This window comes from Erpetoichthys calabaricus, chromosome 1, assembly GCF_900747795.2.
Source record: "Erpetoichthys calabaricus chromosome 1, fErpCal1.3, whole genome shotgun sequence".
Taxonomy (NCBI): domain Eukaryota; kingdom Metazoa; phylum Chordata; class Cladistia; order Polypteriformes; family Polypteridae; genus Erpetoichthys; species Erpetoichthys calabaricus.
The window spans coordinates 61,750,088-61,768,314 of NC_041394.2; the positions used below are offsets into that span (position 1 = coordinate 61,750,088).

The 18,227-nt window shown below is 41.1% G+C and overlaps 1 protein-coding gene across 1 annotated transcript in view; it reads right to left on the reverse strand.

Moving 5' to 3' along the window:
• LOC114650797 (major histocompatibility complex class I-related gene protein-like) overlaps positions 1-18,227 on the reverse strand; it is a 41,833-nt gene that overhangs the window by 12,318 nt on the left and 11,288 nt on the right. Inside the window, exons 3-4 of the mRNA XM_028800665.2 lie at positions 17,834-18,109; positions 5,810-6,097 (exon numbers count right to left, since the gene is read on the reverse strand). Coding sequence (XP_028656498.1) covers positions 5,810-6,097; positions 17,834-18,109 — 564 coding nt within the window. The remainder of the gene's footprint in view (positions 1-5,809; positions 6,098-17,833; positions 18,110-18,227) is intronic.

The window sequence follows — 18,227 nt, forward strand, 5'->3', positions numbered from 1 at the left end:
CAGCATTTGAAATGACCACAGTCTTCATCATCACTTTGCACTTCTTCTTAATTAATAGAAAATAAAATGAAAATGTTTTTGGAGGCTTTAATTATTATTATTATTATTATAATACTATTATATTATATATATATATATATATGCAGTGTAGGACAGAGGGAGAGTCAAGCAAGCACTAAAAAATACAGAATGATTAAAGTATACTGTAGCAGTGGCAATGCTCATCACCAAAACAGTACAGGAAAAATAAATCTCTACTGTGTGGTATGTCCTGTAAATGAACTTGAATTGCTAGAAGGTCAGTGAGGTGACGTCACAAAAGTAAAAAGGGCAATGCAACCTGGAAAGATACCCTCAATTTTCACAGGGACACTGGAGGCTAGGCAGCTCAGCAGGATCAACGATGCTTGTCCCTGTGTCAAAAAAGATAGTAAGGGGAAAAGGATAGGCTGGAGAAAACACTTCCTGAAGAATGAAGGGATGTGCAAGACTCGGACTCAGGAATGAGACCATATTGTCCATTTAAAGGTGGGGTCCAGGAGAATTGGCTGTAATCTGGTTGTTAACATGAAACTTGTTAGCATGGAGAGAATGGGATTATTTATCTCTTTTTAACAAACAACCACAGAAGCTGCTTGTTAAATGCTCTGGATTGCTTACAAGTATATTGGCTACAGGGGCCACTATGGTGCACTGCAGATTGTTGTCCCTGAGGTGTGTTTTTTAAAGTATAAAACATTTCATGGCAAGATTGTCCAACACATGCATTAATCCATCAAGAGCTGCCTTAAAGGGAACAGTCATGTCTTGCTACAGTATCTTTAAATCATACTAAATTGCTAAATGTGAAAGGATGCAGTTGTTTGAATGAAAATTGCCAGGAAAAATGAGACTTGTGATATCATAGGATGTAGTGTAGGTGTAAGAATTAAGAATCAATGCGGCAGCATGAACATCTGGCCCTATCTCTAACCTATCCTTTCAAACTTTCGGGAAGTAAGAAACTTGAATTCTTGTGATTGGAACTAATTTCTATTATATGAAGTATGTTTCTCAAAAACTACAGGTGGAAAAAGACTTGATTAATCTTGATAAAAGCATGAAAATATAAATGAGCATACTGATTTTCATGGCAATGAATGAAAAGTACCCCTCCTTTAACCGTCACCTTATCGTGGTGGAGGGGTTTGCGTGTCCCAATGATCCTAGGAGCTCTGTTGTCCGGGGCTTTATGCCCCTGGTAGGGCCACCCAAGGCAAACTGGTCCTAGGTGAGGGATGAGACAAAGAGCGGTTAAACAAACCTCCTATGAAGAAAAACCATTTTGGACGGCGTTTTCCCTTGCCCGGACGCGGGTCACCCGGGCCCCACTCTGGAGCCAGGCCTGGAGGTGGGGCTCGATGGCGAGCGCCTGGTGGCCGGGCCTGCACCCATGGGGCTCGGCCGGGCACAGCCCGAAGAGGCAACGTGGGTCCCCCTTCCCATGGGCTCACCACCTATGGGAGGGGCCAAGGAGGTCGGGTGCAGTGTGAGTTGGGTGGTGGCCGAAGGCGGGGACCTTGGCGGTCCGATCCTCGGCTACAGAAACTGGCTCTTGGGACGTGGAATGTCACCTCTCTGAAGGGGAAGGAGCCTGAGCTAGTGCGCGAAGTTGAGAGGTTCCGGCTAGATATAGTCGGGCTCACCTCGACGCACAGCTTGGACTCTGGAATCAATCTCCTTGAGAGGGGCTGGACTCTCTACCACTCTGGAGTTGCCCCCGGTGAGAGGCGCCGAGCAGGTGTGGGTATACTTATTGCCCCCCAACTTGGAGCCTGTACATTGGGGTTTACCCCGGTGGACGAGAGGGTAGCCTCCCTTCGCCTTCGGGTGGGGGGACGGGTCCTAACTGTTGTTTGTGCGTATGCACCGAACAGCAGTTCAGAGTACCCACCCTTTTTGGAGTCCCTGGAGGGGGTGCTAGAGGGCATACCTTCTGGGGACTCCATCGTTCTGCTGGGAGACTTCAATGCTCACGTGGGCAATGACAGTGAGACCTGGAAGGGCGTGATTGGGAGGAATGGCCCCCCTGATCTGAACCCGAGCGGTGTTTTGTTATTGGACTTCTGTGCTCGTCACGGATTGTCCATAACGAACACCATGTTCAAGCATAGGGGTGTTCATATGTGCACTTGGCACCAGGACACCCTAGGCCTCAGTTCGATGATCGACTTTGTGGTCGTGTCGTCGGACTTGCGGCCACATGTCTTGGACACTCGGGTGAAGAGAGGGGCGGAGCTGTCAACTGATCACCACCTGGTGGTGAGTTGGCTTCGATGGTGGGGGAGGATGCCGGTCAGGCGTGGTAGGCCCAAACGTGTTGTGAGGGTCTGCTGGGAACGTCTGGCAGAGCCCCCTGTCAGAAGTAGCTTCAACTCCCACCTCCGGCAGAACTTCGACCACATCCCGAGGGAGGTGGGGGACATTGAGTCCGAATGGACCATGTTCCGTGCCTCTATTGTTGAGGCAGCTGACCGGAGCTGTGGCCGTAAGGTGGTCGGTGCCTGTCGTGGCGGCAATCCCCGAACCCGCTGGTGGACACCGGCGGTGAAGGATGCCGTCAAGCTGAAGAAGGAGTCCTACGGGACCCTTTTGTCCTGTGGGACCCCGGAGGCAGCTGATAGGTACCGGCAGGCCAAGCAGAATGCGGCTTTGGTGGTTGCTGAGGCAAAAACTCGGGCGTGGGAGGAGTTTGGGGAGGCCATGGAGAATGACTTTCGGACGGCTTCGAGGAGATTCTGGTCCACCATCCGGCGTCTCAGGAAGGGGAAGCAGTGCAGTGTCAACACTGTATATGGTGGGGATGGTGCGCTGCTGACCTCGACTCGGGACGTTGTGGGTCGGTGGGGGGAATACTTCGAAGACCTCCTCAATCCCATTAACATGCCTTCCAATGAGGAAGCAGAGCCTTGGGACTCAGAGGTGGGCTCCCCCATCTCTGGGACTGAGGTCACCGAGGTGGTCAAAAAACTCCTTGGTGGCAGGGCCCCGGGGGTGGATGAGATACGCCCGGAGTTCCTCAAGGCTCTGGATGTTGTAGGACTGTCTTGGCTGACACGCCTCTGCAACATCGCATGGACATCAGGGACAGTGCCTCTGGATTGGCAGACCGGGGTGGTGGTCCCCCTCTTTAAGAAGGGGGATCGGAGGGTGTGTTCCAACTACAGAGGGATCACACTCCTCAGCCTCCCTGGAAAAGTCTATTCAGGGGTCCTGGAGAGGAGGGTCCGTCGGATAGTCGAGCCTCGGATTCAGGAGGAACAGTGTGGTTTTCGTCCTGGTCGCGGAACAGTGGACCAGCTCTATACCCTTAGCAGGGTCCTGGAGGGTGCATGGGAGTTTGCCCAACCAGTCTACATGTGTTTTGTGGACTTAGAAAAGGCATTCGACCGTGTCCCTCGGGGAATCCTGTGGGGGGTACTCCGAGAGTATGGGGTACCGGCCCCCCTGATAAGGGCTGTTCAGTCCCTGTACGATCAGTGCCAGAGCTTGGTCCGCATTGCCGGCAGTAAGTCGAACCCGTTTCCAGTGAGAGTTGGACTCCGCCAGGGCTGCCCTTTGTCACCGATTCTGTTCATAACTTTTATGGACAGAATTTCTAGGCGCAGCCAGGGTGTTGAGGGGGTCCGGTTTGGTGGGCTCAGGATTGGGTCACTGCTTTTTGCAGATGATGTTGTCCTGTTTGCTTCATCAGGCCGTGATCTTCAGCTCTCTCTGGATCGGTTCGCAGCCGAGTGTGAAGCGGCTGGGATGAGAATCAGCACCTCCAAATCCGAGACCATGGTCCTCAACCGGAAAAGGGTGGACTGCCCTCTCAGGGTTGGTAGCGAGATCCTGCCCCAAGTGGAGGAGTTCAAGTATCTCGGGGTCTTGTTCACGAGTGAGGGAAGAATGGAGCGTGAGATCGACAGGCGGATCGGTGCGGCATCCGCAGTAATGCGGGCGTTGCATCGGTCTGTCGTGGTGAAAAAGGAGCTGAGCCGCAAGGCGAAGCTCTCAATTTACCAGTCGATCTATGTTCCTACCCTCACCTATGGTCATGAGCTATGGGTAGTGACCGAAAGAACGAGATCGCGAATACAAGCGGCTGAAATGAGTTTCCTCCGCAGGGTGTCTGGGCTTTCCCTTAAAGATAGGGTGAGAAGCTCAGTCATCCGGGAGGGGCTCAGAGTAGAGCCGCTGCTCCTCCGCATCGAGAGGAGTCAGATGAGGTGGCTCGGGCATCTGATCAGGATGCCTCCTGGACGCCTCCCTGGTGAGGTGTTCCAGGCACGTCCAACCGGGAGGAGGCCCCGGGGAAGACCCAGGACACGCTGGAGGGACTATGTCTCTCGACTGGCCTGGGAATGCCTTGGGATTCTCCCGGAAGAGCTAGAAGAAGTGGCCGGGGAGAGGGAAGTCTGGGCATCTCTGCTCAAGCTGCTGCCCCCGCGACCCGACCTCGGATAAGCGGGAGATAATGGATGGATGGATGGATGAATGAAAAGTATGACAATATTGCTTTATATCATGAGATTCTCTATATTGCTTTTAACTTACAGATCAATGAAAAAGAATGAGGAGCCATACGCACTGCAGATTACACATATTAAAAGCAGGGCCAGATTAACAATAGAGACTATACAATACAATACAATACCATTTATTTTTGTATAGCCCAAAATCACACAAGAAGTGTTGCAATTGGCTTTAACAGGCCCTGCTTCCTGACAGCCCCCCAGCCTTGACTCTCTAAGAAGACAAGGGAAAACTCCCAAAAAAAGCCCTTGTAGTAACTATGTAACTGTGTAACTATGTAGGACTCTGCCTAGGTGCAATGCATTTTGGGGGAGTGAGCTCACAGTTAATAACTATTTATTTATTGCATTTAGAAATCTCTGTCCCCTTCACTCCCACCCCACGATTTGTGATTAGTGCTAAATGCTGCATCAGTATGAAATCTCCACATAGGAACCTGTGTCTTGTTATCCATGAGGAAAAGGTAAATTGTGGATCTACAAATTTCTTTGCTGATTGGAAAACAGCATAAGGAACCTCTCACCCCATTTCCCACTGGAGAAATAATCAGGGCCTCCCTTGAATTTTAATAGTCAACTGCCATAAAAAAACTTAAACTGGCCACATGTATTAGGAAGAATTGGTATCACATAATTTTATTTTATTTGTTCCACTACTTGTGTTTCATTCTTCAGTGCTAATGTATGAAATAATGATATTCAGGCAACATTTCATGCTCACACATGCAGCAGTCATTTCCATGGAAACCAAAGGTATTGCACATGTATTTGGTTTCACACTCAAATCAAAGTCAAACGAGTCTTCTTCTGCCATCTCTAGCATCTCTGAAAAGGTAAATGCGAGTCTGGGACAACTTTTTCAAGAGATGATGTCATGTAATGAAAACCAGTTCTTATCATATTATGTCACTAGTCTGATCTTTGTTTTTTTTATTTGAAAAAACATTTTTTCCCAGTTATAAGAGAACAAAACATGACTGTTCTTCATATACGATAAAAAGAAAATATTTGAAGATTTCATAACCTGAGTTGACAAAAAAATGAAATTTGTTTGAAAATGCAGTATATGGTAAAACCAAGAAGTGTTTATTTCTATGCACAGCATATGTATTTAGTGAAATGATAAACAATGCATCCTCAATAGATCCACACTAGATGCTAAATCAGTGGAGCTTGGAAGATATTGAGAAATGACTATACTACTGTATGTTCCCTATAAGATTAACTCTTAAGTGCAAAAAATAAAATCTTACCCAATGTTTTTTCTAGTGGCTTTTCCAGACTGCTGTGATGTATGACACATGTGAATATGTGTTTTGTCTTTTCTTCCAGTGTCAATGTCAGGGTATTTCTCAATTGGTATGTCCCATCTTCATTAGGCAATGTCTCTCCAATTAATTCTCTTTCACTGAGTGTTTGCTGTCCATCTCTAAGCCATCTCACCTCAATGTTCCGTGGGTAGAAACCACTCACATGACATGTGACTTTAATCCATTCAGGCTGTACTCCTATCCTTTCTATCAGTTTCACTTCAGGACAAACTACAGCATGACAAGAAAAACAAAAGAAAATGTAAATTACATTTTTACATTATTTCAGTTATGTCCAAAACTTGTCCAGTACTCATTTTATCCATTACCAAACTTGCACAATCTCATTAATGGATATGATGGTCAGAGTTTGACCCAGCAAAACAGAGTGCAAGGCGTAAAGCAATTGTGTAAAGGGCACTAGCCCAAATTTTGCTTTTGACTTGTCCTTGCTAGCTAGAATTTTTTTTGGGTCCTCCAACCAGAAGAGCATTTTTTATATATTTTGGAAGTATTTTGAATTTTAAAAGCCAGGGCCTCCTTTAGGCCTGAGGAGTTTTGGGTCAGACTGCCTGGAGTAGGCTTTGTTTGTGGGTGTTTTTGGAGGCCTTCCTCTTCTTTGTAACACAAAACAGAAATATGTACTGTCAAACACTTGAGCTTTGGGAGTATCTCACAGGTTGGGAGACTGTGGGAAAAACAGTAACCTCATTTCTGTTTCTATCCCTAGAGTGAAGGAGAAGTCCACAAAAACACAGTGGCCTCACTTCTGCCCTAAAATTTCTAGCCCCACCTTTTTCAGTCCCCACTGTATAAAAACCACCTGCCAACCAGAAGCTGGCGTTCATTATTAGACCAGCTTCTAAACTGTTCGATAGTTAGTTAACCTGTATTACTATATTTTTTCCTTATTGTCCTAAGATATCCTAAAGTATTCCTGGACAATAAACAAGGCATGGTTTGGGTCCCCAAATCCTCTTCTGAGTATTTTCTCCTTTGTTTGTAATAAGAAAATTAACTACTGATTTTACAAATATTCAACTCAGATATTGAAGCAATTTAACATTCTGAACATTAGCTAAATATTAATTTTAATCTAATGGATTAGACTACATTAGTCAGCTATAAGCTAAAATGATAAGACCTAGTATTCACATTGAACATGCAGATTTTTTTTAAACTTAAACAGCCTATCCACAGCACTAACTATCTGATAAATTTAAAAGGTTAAACAAAACGATGTGGTAGTAATAAACAAAAGTCTATAAAAAAGAAAGAAATGCCATTATCAGTCAGGAGGCTGGTACAATTACTACACTTTTCATCTTATTTTCTATTAATTTTGTATAGGTGATGGATGATGGAGTAAGATGGGTGACTGTCCTGCTTGCATTAAAATAAATGAATACTGTATATCTTTAATTTGAATGTATCTGTTCTTAACAAACGTCCCATGTTCTTGAAGAAAACAATAGGATAATGAATCCAATCACAGCCATGTCATCTGCTATGTATTGTATGTGACACAGCATAACATTCTCAAACCCCTGTTACATACTCAAGCTTGTCAATCAAAATTTGGGACATATAATATTACAGGAAAGGATATGGATTTGACACTGCCATTACAAAATTTTAGTTGGCCCTAGAATGGAGGAGGACAATCTGGCGGAATAGTGATATCACTGCTGCCCAGCATGAGGAATGCTCCATCTCTTTCATGTCCACCTCACTATTTAAGGCCACTTGACCCAGGAGATCATCGTCAGACTGGACCAAGCACTCAAGAAGACAGGACCTCTCTGAGAGCTAAAAACTTATGTCAATGATGATGATCTCAACTTTTCATTTTTTTAGAACTAACCTGGGACATTTAAGGATATCATCCCTGGTGCCCCAACTATTCTTTTGATTACCTTGTCTCCCTTTAACTCCCCCTAAATCCAATACATGGTCACAGGGGGAGAGCCTATCATGATAAATTTGGTGATTTTTCATTTGCATGGAATGACCCCTAATAAAATTGCTTTAAAATGCAGACATTTCAGTCAGCCAGTCAGTCAGTCAGTCATTTTCCAACCCGCTATATCCTAATACAGGGTCACGGGGGGTCTGCTGGAGCCAATCCCAGCCAACACAGGGCGCAAGGCAGGAATAAACCCCAGGCAGGGCGCCAGCCCACCACAGCAGACATTTCAGCATCGGTTAAAATAATTGTGCAGATGTTCATTTTTACAGCTAAACATTTCTAAGACAAAGGATATGGTTGTAGATTTTAGGGGCTTTCACTGTCTAAGCTTTAATTAAAGGTGAGACAGTGGAGATGGTAGAGCACTACAAATATTTAGCATCAATCATTGATAACAGGCTAAACTTTGATTTTAACACAGAACAAATTTGTAAGAAGGGGCAGACACAACTTTTTCACAAAATTGACAAAACCATAATGACACTCTTTTATAAATCCATCCATCCATCCATTTTCCAACCCGCTGAATCCAAACACAGGGTCACGGGGGTCTGCTGGAGCCAAACCCAGCCAACACAGGGCACAAGGCAGGAAACAATCTTGGGCAGGGTGCCAACCCACCACAGCTCTTTTATAAATCCTTTTTTTTAATCTGTTGTCACATATGCTTTTATTTATTGGTTTGGCAATCTCAACAGAATATAAACCACCTTAACAACATTGTAAAAACCAGCAGCAAAATTACTGATTTTCAGCAGACCTCTGTTACTGAGCTGTATCAAGTTAGGAAGAAGGCTGAGTCAGTTTTGTGAGACAGTTACCATCCTCTTTTCTCTAAATTTAAGCTGTTGCTATCAGGCCACAGGTTCAGGTTGCTGAGGGTAAAGAGTAACAGATTTAAGAACTTTTTTATTCCCAGAGCTATAAACATTTTGAATTCTGCTACTTGTGGGGATGCTGCTAAAAGCTAAATTCTGAATTACTATTTTGTGTACTGGTAAAGGTAATTATTAAGCTTTGTATTGATGTTGAGTGTGTATGCTTATGATAACAGTAGTTGTCAAATATTATATTTTGCTTATTTTCTTGTATCTGTGTAACAGTGTCAAATTTCCCTCTGTGACAATAAAGTCTACCTAAATGCTATCACTGGAACTGCTAGTATCTGATAACAGTATATCTCTCTATTATATAAAAAAATCCTAGACAAGACTATTTGGAAGAGATAATTTCAAGTCCCGCGAGACAAGACTTTGGCCATGAGATTTTTTCAAGTCACACCCTCCTCTCAACCATATTCAACCACACACATGGTACTCTCACCTCTCATTTGTGTGAATGCTTTTATCAGACACAGTTCCTGCTCTCTAAGCTCTTATAAATTTTAACGCTTTACTCACTTTAAGTTCCCAATTAAAGAAGACATATTCTGTCCAAATCTTATTGAAGAATTTCATCACAAAGGGTTATCGACTGAAAAAATGAGTACACGAGCAACCCTAGCACCGAGAAATGATGAAGTCAAACGAATTAATGCCAAAAATGTCGATCGGTTACATGGCAAATTGGTTAAATGTGTATCAATAGATTATGCTGAAACAGTTGGTGGTGATCGTGCAGAACATGAAAACATCAATTTACATTATCCCAAAGAATATCTACAACCGTTAACACCATCCGGTCTTCCACCGCAAGAATTACTGTAGAACGAAGGATGTATCCAAGTAAGGTAATGTACTTATTTTCCATGGATAACATTAGACAACAAAGGAGATCTTGATATGCCATTCGTATTAAAACGTTAACAGTTTCCCATTAGGATAGCTTAATTTAGTAAATCTTCCACGAATAACACTAGACAACAAAGGAGATCTTGATATGCCATTTGTATTAAAACATTAACAGTTTCCCGTTAGAATAGTTTTTGCAAAGACAATTAACAAATCTCAGAGCAAAATATTCGAAAAAGTCATTGTATTTAATAGAGAGAAACAAACGAAATTCAGTTATACGTTGCATTGTCATGATGACAATCCAAACACAGAATCAAAATTCAATGCGATATTGACGAAAATTTATTTCAAAAAATTGTTTTTACTGAAGTTTTACATTAAAAGTGTAAGTTTAAAAAGTATTTGCGTGTTAATTTCAAATCCAAACGGAACAAAATCGTATAACACAACAAATAATTCTAAGGCAACATGAAACATAATTTACATTCAAATGATTACATTTTACTATTTTTTAATATGGTTAATTACTCACTGTAATGTAAAATAGTTAGTTTCATTATGCATATGTAACAATTCCCATGAAAATAAAAATCTGTTTGACTTGTTCTTTGGGACTCTACTACTTATTGTCTTTGCCAGTACTTTTGTGATTTTTTGAACATTGCTTTCAACTTTGGTTCTGTCTTGGGTTTACAGACTTAGTTTTGTTTCCCTCCTTGTTTACCTCTTTGGGCTAACCATCTTGATTATTCTTTTTATTCTTGTTTTTGGGTTAGTTTTTTTTAAATAATAATCTCTTTATATCAAGGAACATTGTTTTTTCTAGTAGGTTAATATGGTTATAATTTCCCTTTCCCTTTCCCAGCCATGGCATAATTTTTGCTTGGTCAGGCTATAAAGCTTACTTTAGGTTTGCTATCTGGCTGATAGTGTTTCCAAGTCTCGTACTTAGCCTTGAAGCCTAGTTTCATATTAAAGTCTTTTTGAGTTTCATGAACTTCAGTTTATTTCAGGTCAGTTAAGAATTGTATTTACTAGTAATTATGGATTGTGATGAGTATAATGTGTCATAATCATTTGTACATATCTCATTTATTATATTGTATTGAATAACATTTTGTCTGTACTTGTAATGTGAATGACACAATATAAGTAACAATTGTGCATTACTGTTGGTAGACAACAGTCTAAGCTAAGTGTGGAGGTGCAAGTTATTTTTGTAAAACTATGACATGGGTATTCATGCATAGGTATATTGAAAATGAAGAAGTGTGACTGAGTTGACAGCTTTTTGGGTGAGTAGGAGAAGAGGTACAAAGATGAAAGGATAATGAGAAGAGAAAATGAAAGAAATCAGCTGTGCTAGCACCATCAGGATGGATTCTGAAGACACCTAAAAATACCTGGATCAACAAATCTGATAAGAAATTAGTTTAATTCAGTTCATTCTCATTTGAACAAGAAGAACTACAGATCACAGTAAGGAGTGGTTATTCAAACAATGTATGATTCAAATGTGGAAACAGACATAGCTGCATGAGGGTGTGGAATAGCAAAAAAGAAGTGACCTGCCTACTCTGTTCAGGAGCCTACGGGATTTAAGAAAATCTATGAGGAGATGTTTTGGTTGTTACAGAACAATAGACTTTCTTAATTTTAGTAAGAGCTAACTAATCAAGAGATAAATAAGGACCACAATAAGTAAGAAAATCTGCTGAGCTGCAGTCCCAACATCCACCAGAAACAACGGTGTAAGAGAAATCAAGTTAGATTAAATAATGATTCAAGGCAGTTACAGTAAATAACATGAAACAATCACAGGCATGGGATAGGTACAAAAAGAGATGGCGGTATTTTAAAAAAATATAGCACAGGTTGCCTTGATTTTGTCAGCCATCAAAAAAACACAGTTGCTTCTCCCTTGAAAAGACAAATGTAGCTAATCGAAGATGTCTGACATGTATGCCAGTTTACCATGAAATTCTACTGTGGTATAGTGCTTTACAAGTGGGGGCTATTTGTGTTACAGAAATGTAACCATCTTTTAATACAATTCAAAAAGCCTATTTAATATTTTTTCTCGTGACAGACACCTACTTTCACTGTGAAACAACAATTGAATATGTTCTGATTGAAGCTGGTCACACAAAAACAAAAACATGCAAAACTTAAGGGCATTATTCTTTACTAAACTGATCATTTTAACAGCAAAATCCATGATCAGTCAGCTTAGTGCTGCTAACACCAGTGGCCATTTCACAGTGTAAAAATAGTGAATCCATGTTGCCGCAGGTGCTCTGTTCAAAATATTTTGCATTATCCCACTGTATTTTCCTGTCATACTGGTCACACCATCTGGTGAACACCAACTCAGTAGTTCCAGTCCAATCTATTCTCTGTGACATAGCTATCAAAGGAAAGGAAAACCTTGTCCGCTGTCATCCCAGTTACGAGATCTTTTCACATCAGTAAATCCTCACGTATTTCATCAGATAATTCATCAAATTGGATATTAAAATGGAATTTGCTCTTACACAATCTAAAATTTGCACTTCAATGTCTTCACTCATATTAATAATTCATCAGCTAACATAATCATTAGAAAGTGTAATTGCTTGTACTTTACTAGCAGCGCTTTCTCTTAATACTTTCCAACAGTACTCTGCTGTTTTTGAAGCGGATTTTTCTTTCGAATAAAATAATCTATGGATTTCCTAACATATGTTGACAGCTAATACTGTAAATGCTATTCAAGTTTCAAGGGTTTCATGGATTCATTCAATTCCCACACTCCACACAGGGTGGTTTTTCATAAACATGGATATGTGATAAATCCATATTTAATGCAGTCAGGATTATATTTATGCACAAAACACTTTACTACCTTTGAAGTGGTTGGGAATTTCTCCTGAATCATTAAGATTTTTTCTTTTAAAAAATGAGTAAATTTTCTTCATTTAATTGACTTAGTCTTCAGTTGTGATAAATAACAAAGTAACAACTTAAACCAGAACAAGTGGTTAACTTAAAGTGATTGTCCAATAAAATCCACTCTCATAACAATGTTTGAAAGATAGTACAGTATGTTCTTAGTGTTAATAGCCTATAAACCTGACCTTCGCTGCACAAAGCAGACAGTAGAGGTCTCCATACTGCACATGACTTTTAATGATCATTATGTACTCATTACAGGAAAAACCTCATAACCCAACAGTAAATCATCCAAAACCCAGTTTGGGCTGTGCCCCAGTGGTTGGGAACCAATGCTCTAGTTCACCCTTGAGCTAGAGCTGTTGGGCTGCTGCTGCATAAGGTGAATGTTATACTCTTAACCATCATTTTAAATGTCATAAATTGACAGTGAATGTTGACGGTTCAATAAAATATTACTGACCTTAAGAAGGACATTATAGCCATTGGCTGGTATGTTCAGAAATAAAGTCTCACTGCTAGAGGCGGTTGGAGTCTTTTCCAATAATGATCTGTCACTCATGTCACACAGGACTCAGATGCCTTTATTTATAGGCCTTATATACACTCTTTAAATAACATTGAGTTGCCTGGTGCAGGACAAAGTGGGCATTGCCTGTTTTGCTAGGCCTTAGTGGCACACAAGGCCTGTTAAGACAGCAGAATTAACAGGGATGCAAAAATTCAGCTGCACATTCCTAAAAAAACCCACCTGTATTCCTGTGTGAATAACTGAACTGCAGCACATACTAAAGTTTTGCTTAGCTCTTTTCTTCAGATAGTAACAAAGATATAAGTCAGAGTTAAGCTGACACATTTGTAGAGACACCTTCAGACAAAAAGGCACCCAAATGAATATTCATTTTAGTCTTTTGACCAAGAACTGAAACCTGGATGTGATGGACATAACAATTCTCCTATAAGCAGGCCCTGAATCTGTAACTGGAAGGGACTTTAATCCAATCACCTGAGGCTACACCTTCCTTCAAACCAGCTGCATTCATGTCTTCTGCCTCTTTTGGGTTACCTGAAAACTAACAATCCATTCTTTTTGGTGAGCTAAAGGCTGATTATCTGCCCTTTGGGGACCTAAACGCTAACAAGCTACTCTCTTTGGGGGAGATAAATGCCCTGTTCTTTTGGAGCTGGATGTCCTGAACTAGCTCTAAAGTTCACACTGCCAAGCCAACCTCTGTGCCAGTGACTGTGTTCTGTCTGAGAATACTGAGATGCAGCATTACATCAAAAAGGGAATTTCAGCACATGCACTTTTGTGCCAGAAAGAGTAACACTTTTCCCTATAAATTTGCAGAAAGCATTGCAAAGAGCTTAACGGTGAGCTGAAGAAGGCAGCATCTCAATATGGACGAAAGATCATGTTGCAAAGATAAAGAGTGCAACCTAATGCAAGTCACCCATTTGAACCTGGAGCAACAACAGCAACAACTCCACCCAATATCGGACATTATTGTTAAAGACTTGATACCGTAAAACTGCGTACCTGTGCCAATTTAAGTTAGAACTCTATATTACCAGTAAACAGCAAGCCTCTTTTGTGTTATATGTTTGTCTGGCTAGTCTGTCTGCGTCAATAAATATGCAGCTATCATGTTTCTATAATCCTTGTGTTGATCAATAAATTGTATTATTAACTTTCTTAAAACAAGTGTGCTTAAGTTATCTTGATATAATACAGACCTAGTCTGTAATGGGGATGGGAGAAGGTCAACTCTGAGTCTGCTGGAAAGCTTGATAGGTGAGCTTTGGCCTTGAAAAAGGAACTAAATCTTGGTGTGGTATAGATGACACTGGTTCAAGCACTTCCATCCTGTGCCACATTTCTAACACAGTCTGCTGCAAATGTTGATTCACCTCCAGCTGGTATTGTGTGAGTATAGATTAATATCCTTTTAAATAAACACAATTCTGTTATGTAATTTGAAAACACCTTCTCAAAGAAATTACACTTGCATCTACATGAAGCGAAACTGCTTTTGCTATCCCTTTTACAACAGGGAGCTGAAAACTGACTCAACACTCAAAAGAGAAAAGAGAGACTTAGACTAACATTTTATACAGATACTAGGGGGCTCCGCCCACTGCTCGCTTCGCTCGCCAACCCCTGGTGTTGGGAATGACAAAGAGCGTGATGTATGAATGAGATATAGAATAGTGTGACGGTGTAGATGATGCAAATAGAAAGCAAACAATAAAGTGTGTGGCACAGTGTAAAGGTTTATTTGAAAATTTCTTTGTACACACCGTTTCAGTGTAAAAGGTAATTCCAGCTCAGAACTTGTAAGGTCATTTAAGATGGTTATTGTTGTGATCAGAGTCAAGTTTGTCAGAGCTTAGAAAGAGTTGTGTCTCTCCAGGAAGTAATGGAATGACTTGGGTATTTATGTTTTCCACATTAATATTTTTTGGACACTGTATTGGTGAGTGTACCATCTCTCAGTTGTAATAAGCAATTGTTATGATCTGGTTCTGGACATCGTATCTTTTTTACTAACTGTATCTTTTGAAAGCAATGCCAATTGTCTGCGTATTTTAAGGTGCACTGAACAATAGCTGAGTGCATGGCATCTGGAAGAATAGCTAATCACTGTCTAAAATCTCCTCCTCATAAAAGTACCTTTCCTCCAAATCGAATATTATTATTCATAAACGTTTGTAGAAGTTTATGAATGGTGTTGAGTAAGTGACTTCATGCCATTGAACATTCATCAATAAACAACATTTTTTCAAGACGGATGTCACGTGCAGTGCCACCGTTAATGTTCATAGTGGATACCGATTTGTAGGATCTAATGCAGTTGATAAAGATTTCACTTTCAGGTACATCGTCAGTTATAAGCTTCTGTAGATATTCAGTATATGAATGTAAAGAAGGCAGTCTAATTTGACCCTTTTGACAACAACGTGTAAATGTATAACTTGTATTGCCAGTTGTTCCTTCTGGGAAGTGAACTGAATGACAATGATTGCAAATGACATTCATTAATCCGAATGAATTTTCCTGGTGTATGTTTTGCTTGTGCCGTTTGAGAGGCGCGTTGTTGCATGTGTAGTATTTGGGACGTGTTGTTTTGGAGCTGTAATCGATTTGCCTGTGCTGTGTGAGAAGCCCGTTGTAGCCTTCGCTGCCATTAACGTATGTCTGAGACGGGAGGTGTTTCGTTTTGAATCCGTGCCTGTTGCGATGCAGCACTTTGATTGATAGTTTGCGTCATGTGGATCTAGGATGTAGATTTGTGCTTATTTGCGTTGTTGATTTGTTTCAGGGTGCACTGTTCCAATGCGATGCAGTATTTGTGCACATATGCGAAAGCAGTATGGGCCATTGCCTTTTGGTGGTCTGATATTTACTCCGGTAGATGCAAAAGCAAATGAACTATTGTAGGATCTAATGCAGTTCATAAAGTTTTTACTTTTAGGTACATCGTTAGTTAGAAGCTTTAGTTGAGCTTTGCGTTTTTGGAGTCGAGACATTTTTTCTTTTAGAAATATGGATAAGTAATAAGGAGTATTGCACTCACTGTTAATATGGAGCCTTTTCTGCGGTTGAACGGTTAATAGTGCCTTATTGTAATGAGATCCACCTATGCTGCATAGCCGTCTATTTTGTTGTTTCTTTCGTGTTCGTGTGTTTGTTCCTGTTATCCTTTCCTTTTCGTTTTGTACCCGTGACCGTGTATTCATGACTTGTTTCTTTCTCAGCATGCGAAATATGGATAAGTAATAAGGAGGATCGCAGTCACTGTTAATATGTTTCCTTTTCTGCAGTTGAACGGTTAATAGTGCTTTATTGTAAGGAGATCTACCAATGCTGACACCTATGCTGTCTAGTGTGAAGGTGTTGATGTTCACTTTAGAATATGTGGCTGTGGGTGTCACTTCTTATGGATGTGTGTGATGGGGGTTGAGGATTGTTGTCGCGCGAGCGTCTTCTTTCTTTTTGTGTTCCTGTGTCTTGTTGAATCCCCCTCTTTGTGTGTGTCCCGTCCCTTGCTTGTAGGGTCTGTGGGGTGGTTTTGTGTTCTTTTTTTTGTGTTCCATGGGCTTGTTGAATCCCCCTCTTGGTGTGTCTCCCGTCCGGTGCCTGTGGGGGGGGGGGGGGGGGGGGGTGCCTTGCTGTTGTGCGCGAGCCTCTTTTTTTTTTTTTTGGGTCTAGTTTCGTGTGCAATGTGTTTCGTGCTTTGCCTGCGTTTGACTACTTTTTTATGTGCCTTTTCCTTTTTTCGGTGCTCGTTGCGCCTCATTTCTCCATTTTTCCTGTGCTCACTCCTTTTTTCTGTGGTCTTGTCCGCCTCTCGCGGCCCCTCATCCGCCTCTCTCGCCCTCTTTTGTCCGCCTTTCTCGGCTCCTCAGCCGACTCTCGCGGACTCTTTTTGCGCCTGCGCAGTACGTCTTTTTGCAGCTACGGCCCATTGCCGGATGTGCCTGCGTCCATCATCCGGTTTAGCATTCTCGGTTAGTAATATGGATAGGCAACAAGGAGGAAGACTTAAATTTAGGATTAGTTGTGTTAATTCTGATATTAGTTTTAAACTACAGTCCTATGAAAAAGTAAGTACACCCTATGAAATGTCTTTTCTTTTTTAACATAATGTGCTTAGCTCTTGATGACCAATTCAACTAACATATATGGCACCTTTTAGTTTTACCTGTTGTAGTCAAATGAAACTCATTGGCTGTAAATCTGTGGTAATTAGTATTAGTCCATCCATACATCCACCTTGAAACCAGCCTATTCCAGTTCAGTGTTGTTGGGTTCCAGAGCATATTCAAGCAGCAGCATATGCAAGGCAGAAACCAAACTTAGATAATGTTTGAGTCTATCACTGTACACACTTACACTCGGTTGTATGGGACCAATTTGAAGTCATCAATCTAATGTAAGCCTGGAGTAAAAAAAATCCTGCATATATATGGTGAAGCTGCACTTTGACACAACCTTCTGAAGCAGTGAAGATGCAGCACTCACCTCTATGCCATCATATTTCTCATTATTTGACCTACCAGACTGTCAAATTTGTAAACATGGAGGCCACTGTGCCACTATGATTTTTGAGTCACTATGAGTACAAACATCTGATTTCTTCTTCATGCCCTGGTCCACTGCCTCCTATACTCAGGATAAAATACCATATCACATAAAAGGAGATCCCAGAATCAATATAATCTAAGTCATGTCAACAGACACTGAAAACATTTAACATTGCCTTAGTGTAACATCATATAAGAGTCAATACACTTTAGTATTTTTCAGACAGCCTAAGAGATGAATCTTACCTTTTTTCTCTAAATACATTTTTCCATAGGCAATGAACATCTTAAGCCATTCAATGCACTCATAATGATAAAAGTTTATCATATATGGCATATAACTTGCATCAGCATCTCTCCTTTGTTTATCGAACACTGCCTGTGGAACAGCAGCAATCCAGCTATTTGTTTCAAAATCATAACTGATAAAATCATTTCCATCATACGCATCAAACATATAGCCTCTTCTGGTTCCATCATCATCCATTTCACACCCAGCAATTCTGAGGTAAGTGTGAATTCCTGGAAGAGAATCATGAAGAAAAAAAAATAAATGAGTACATAGTAAATGTTTTGGTTATACAGCTAATAAAAGAATAATCTTATAGGTAAAATAATAGAACTCTTTATCATTGAAGCA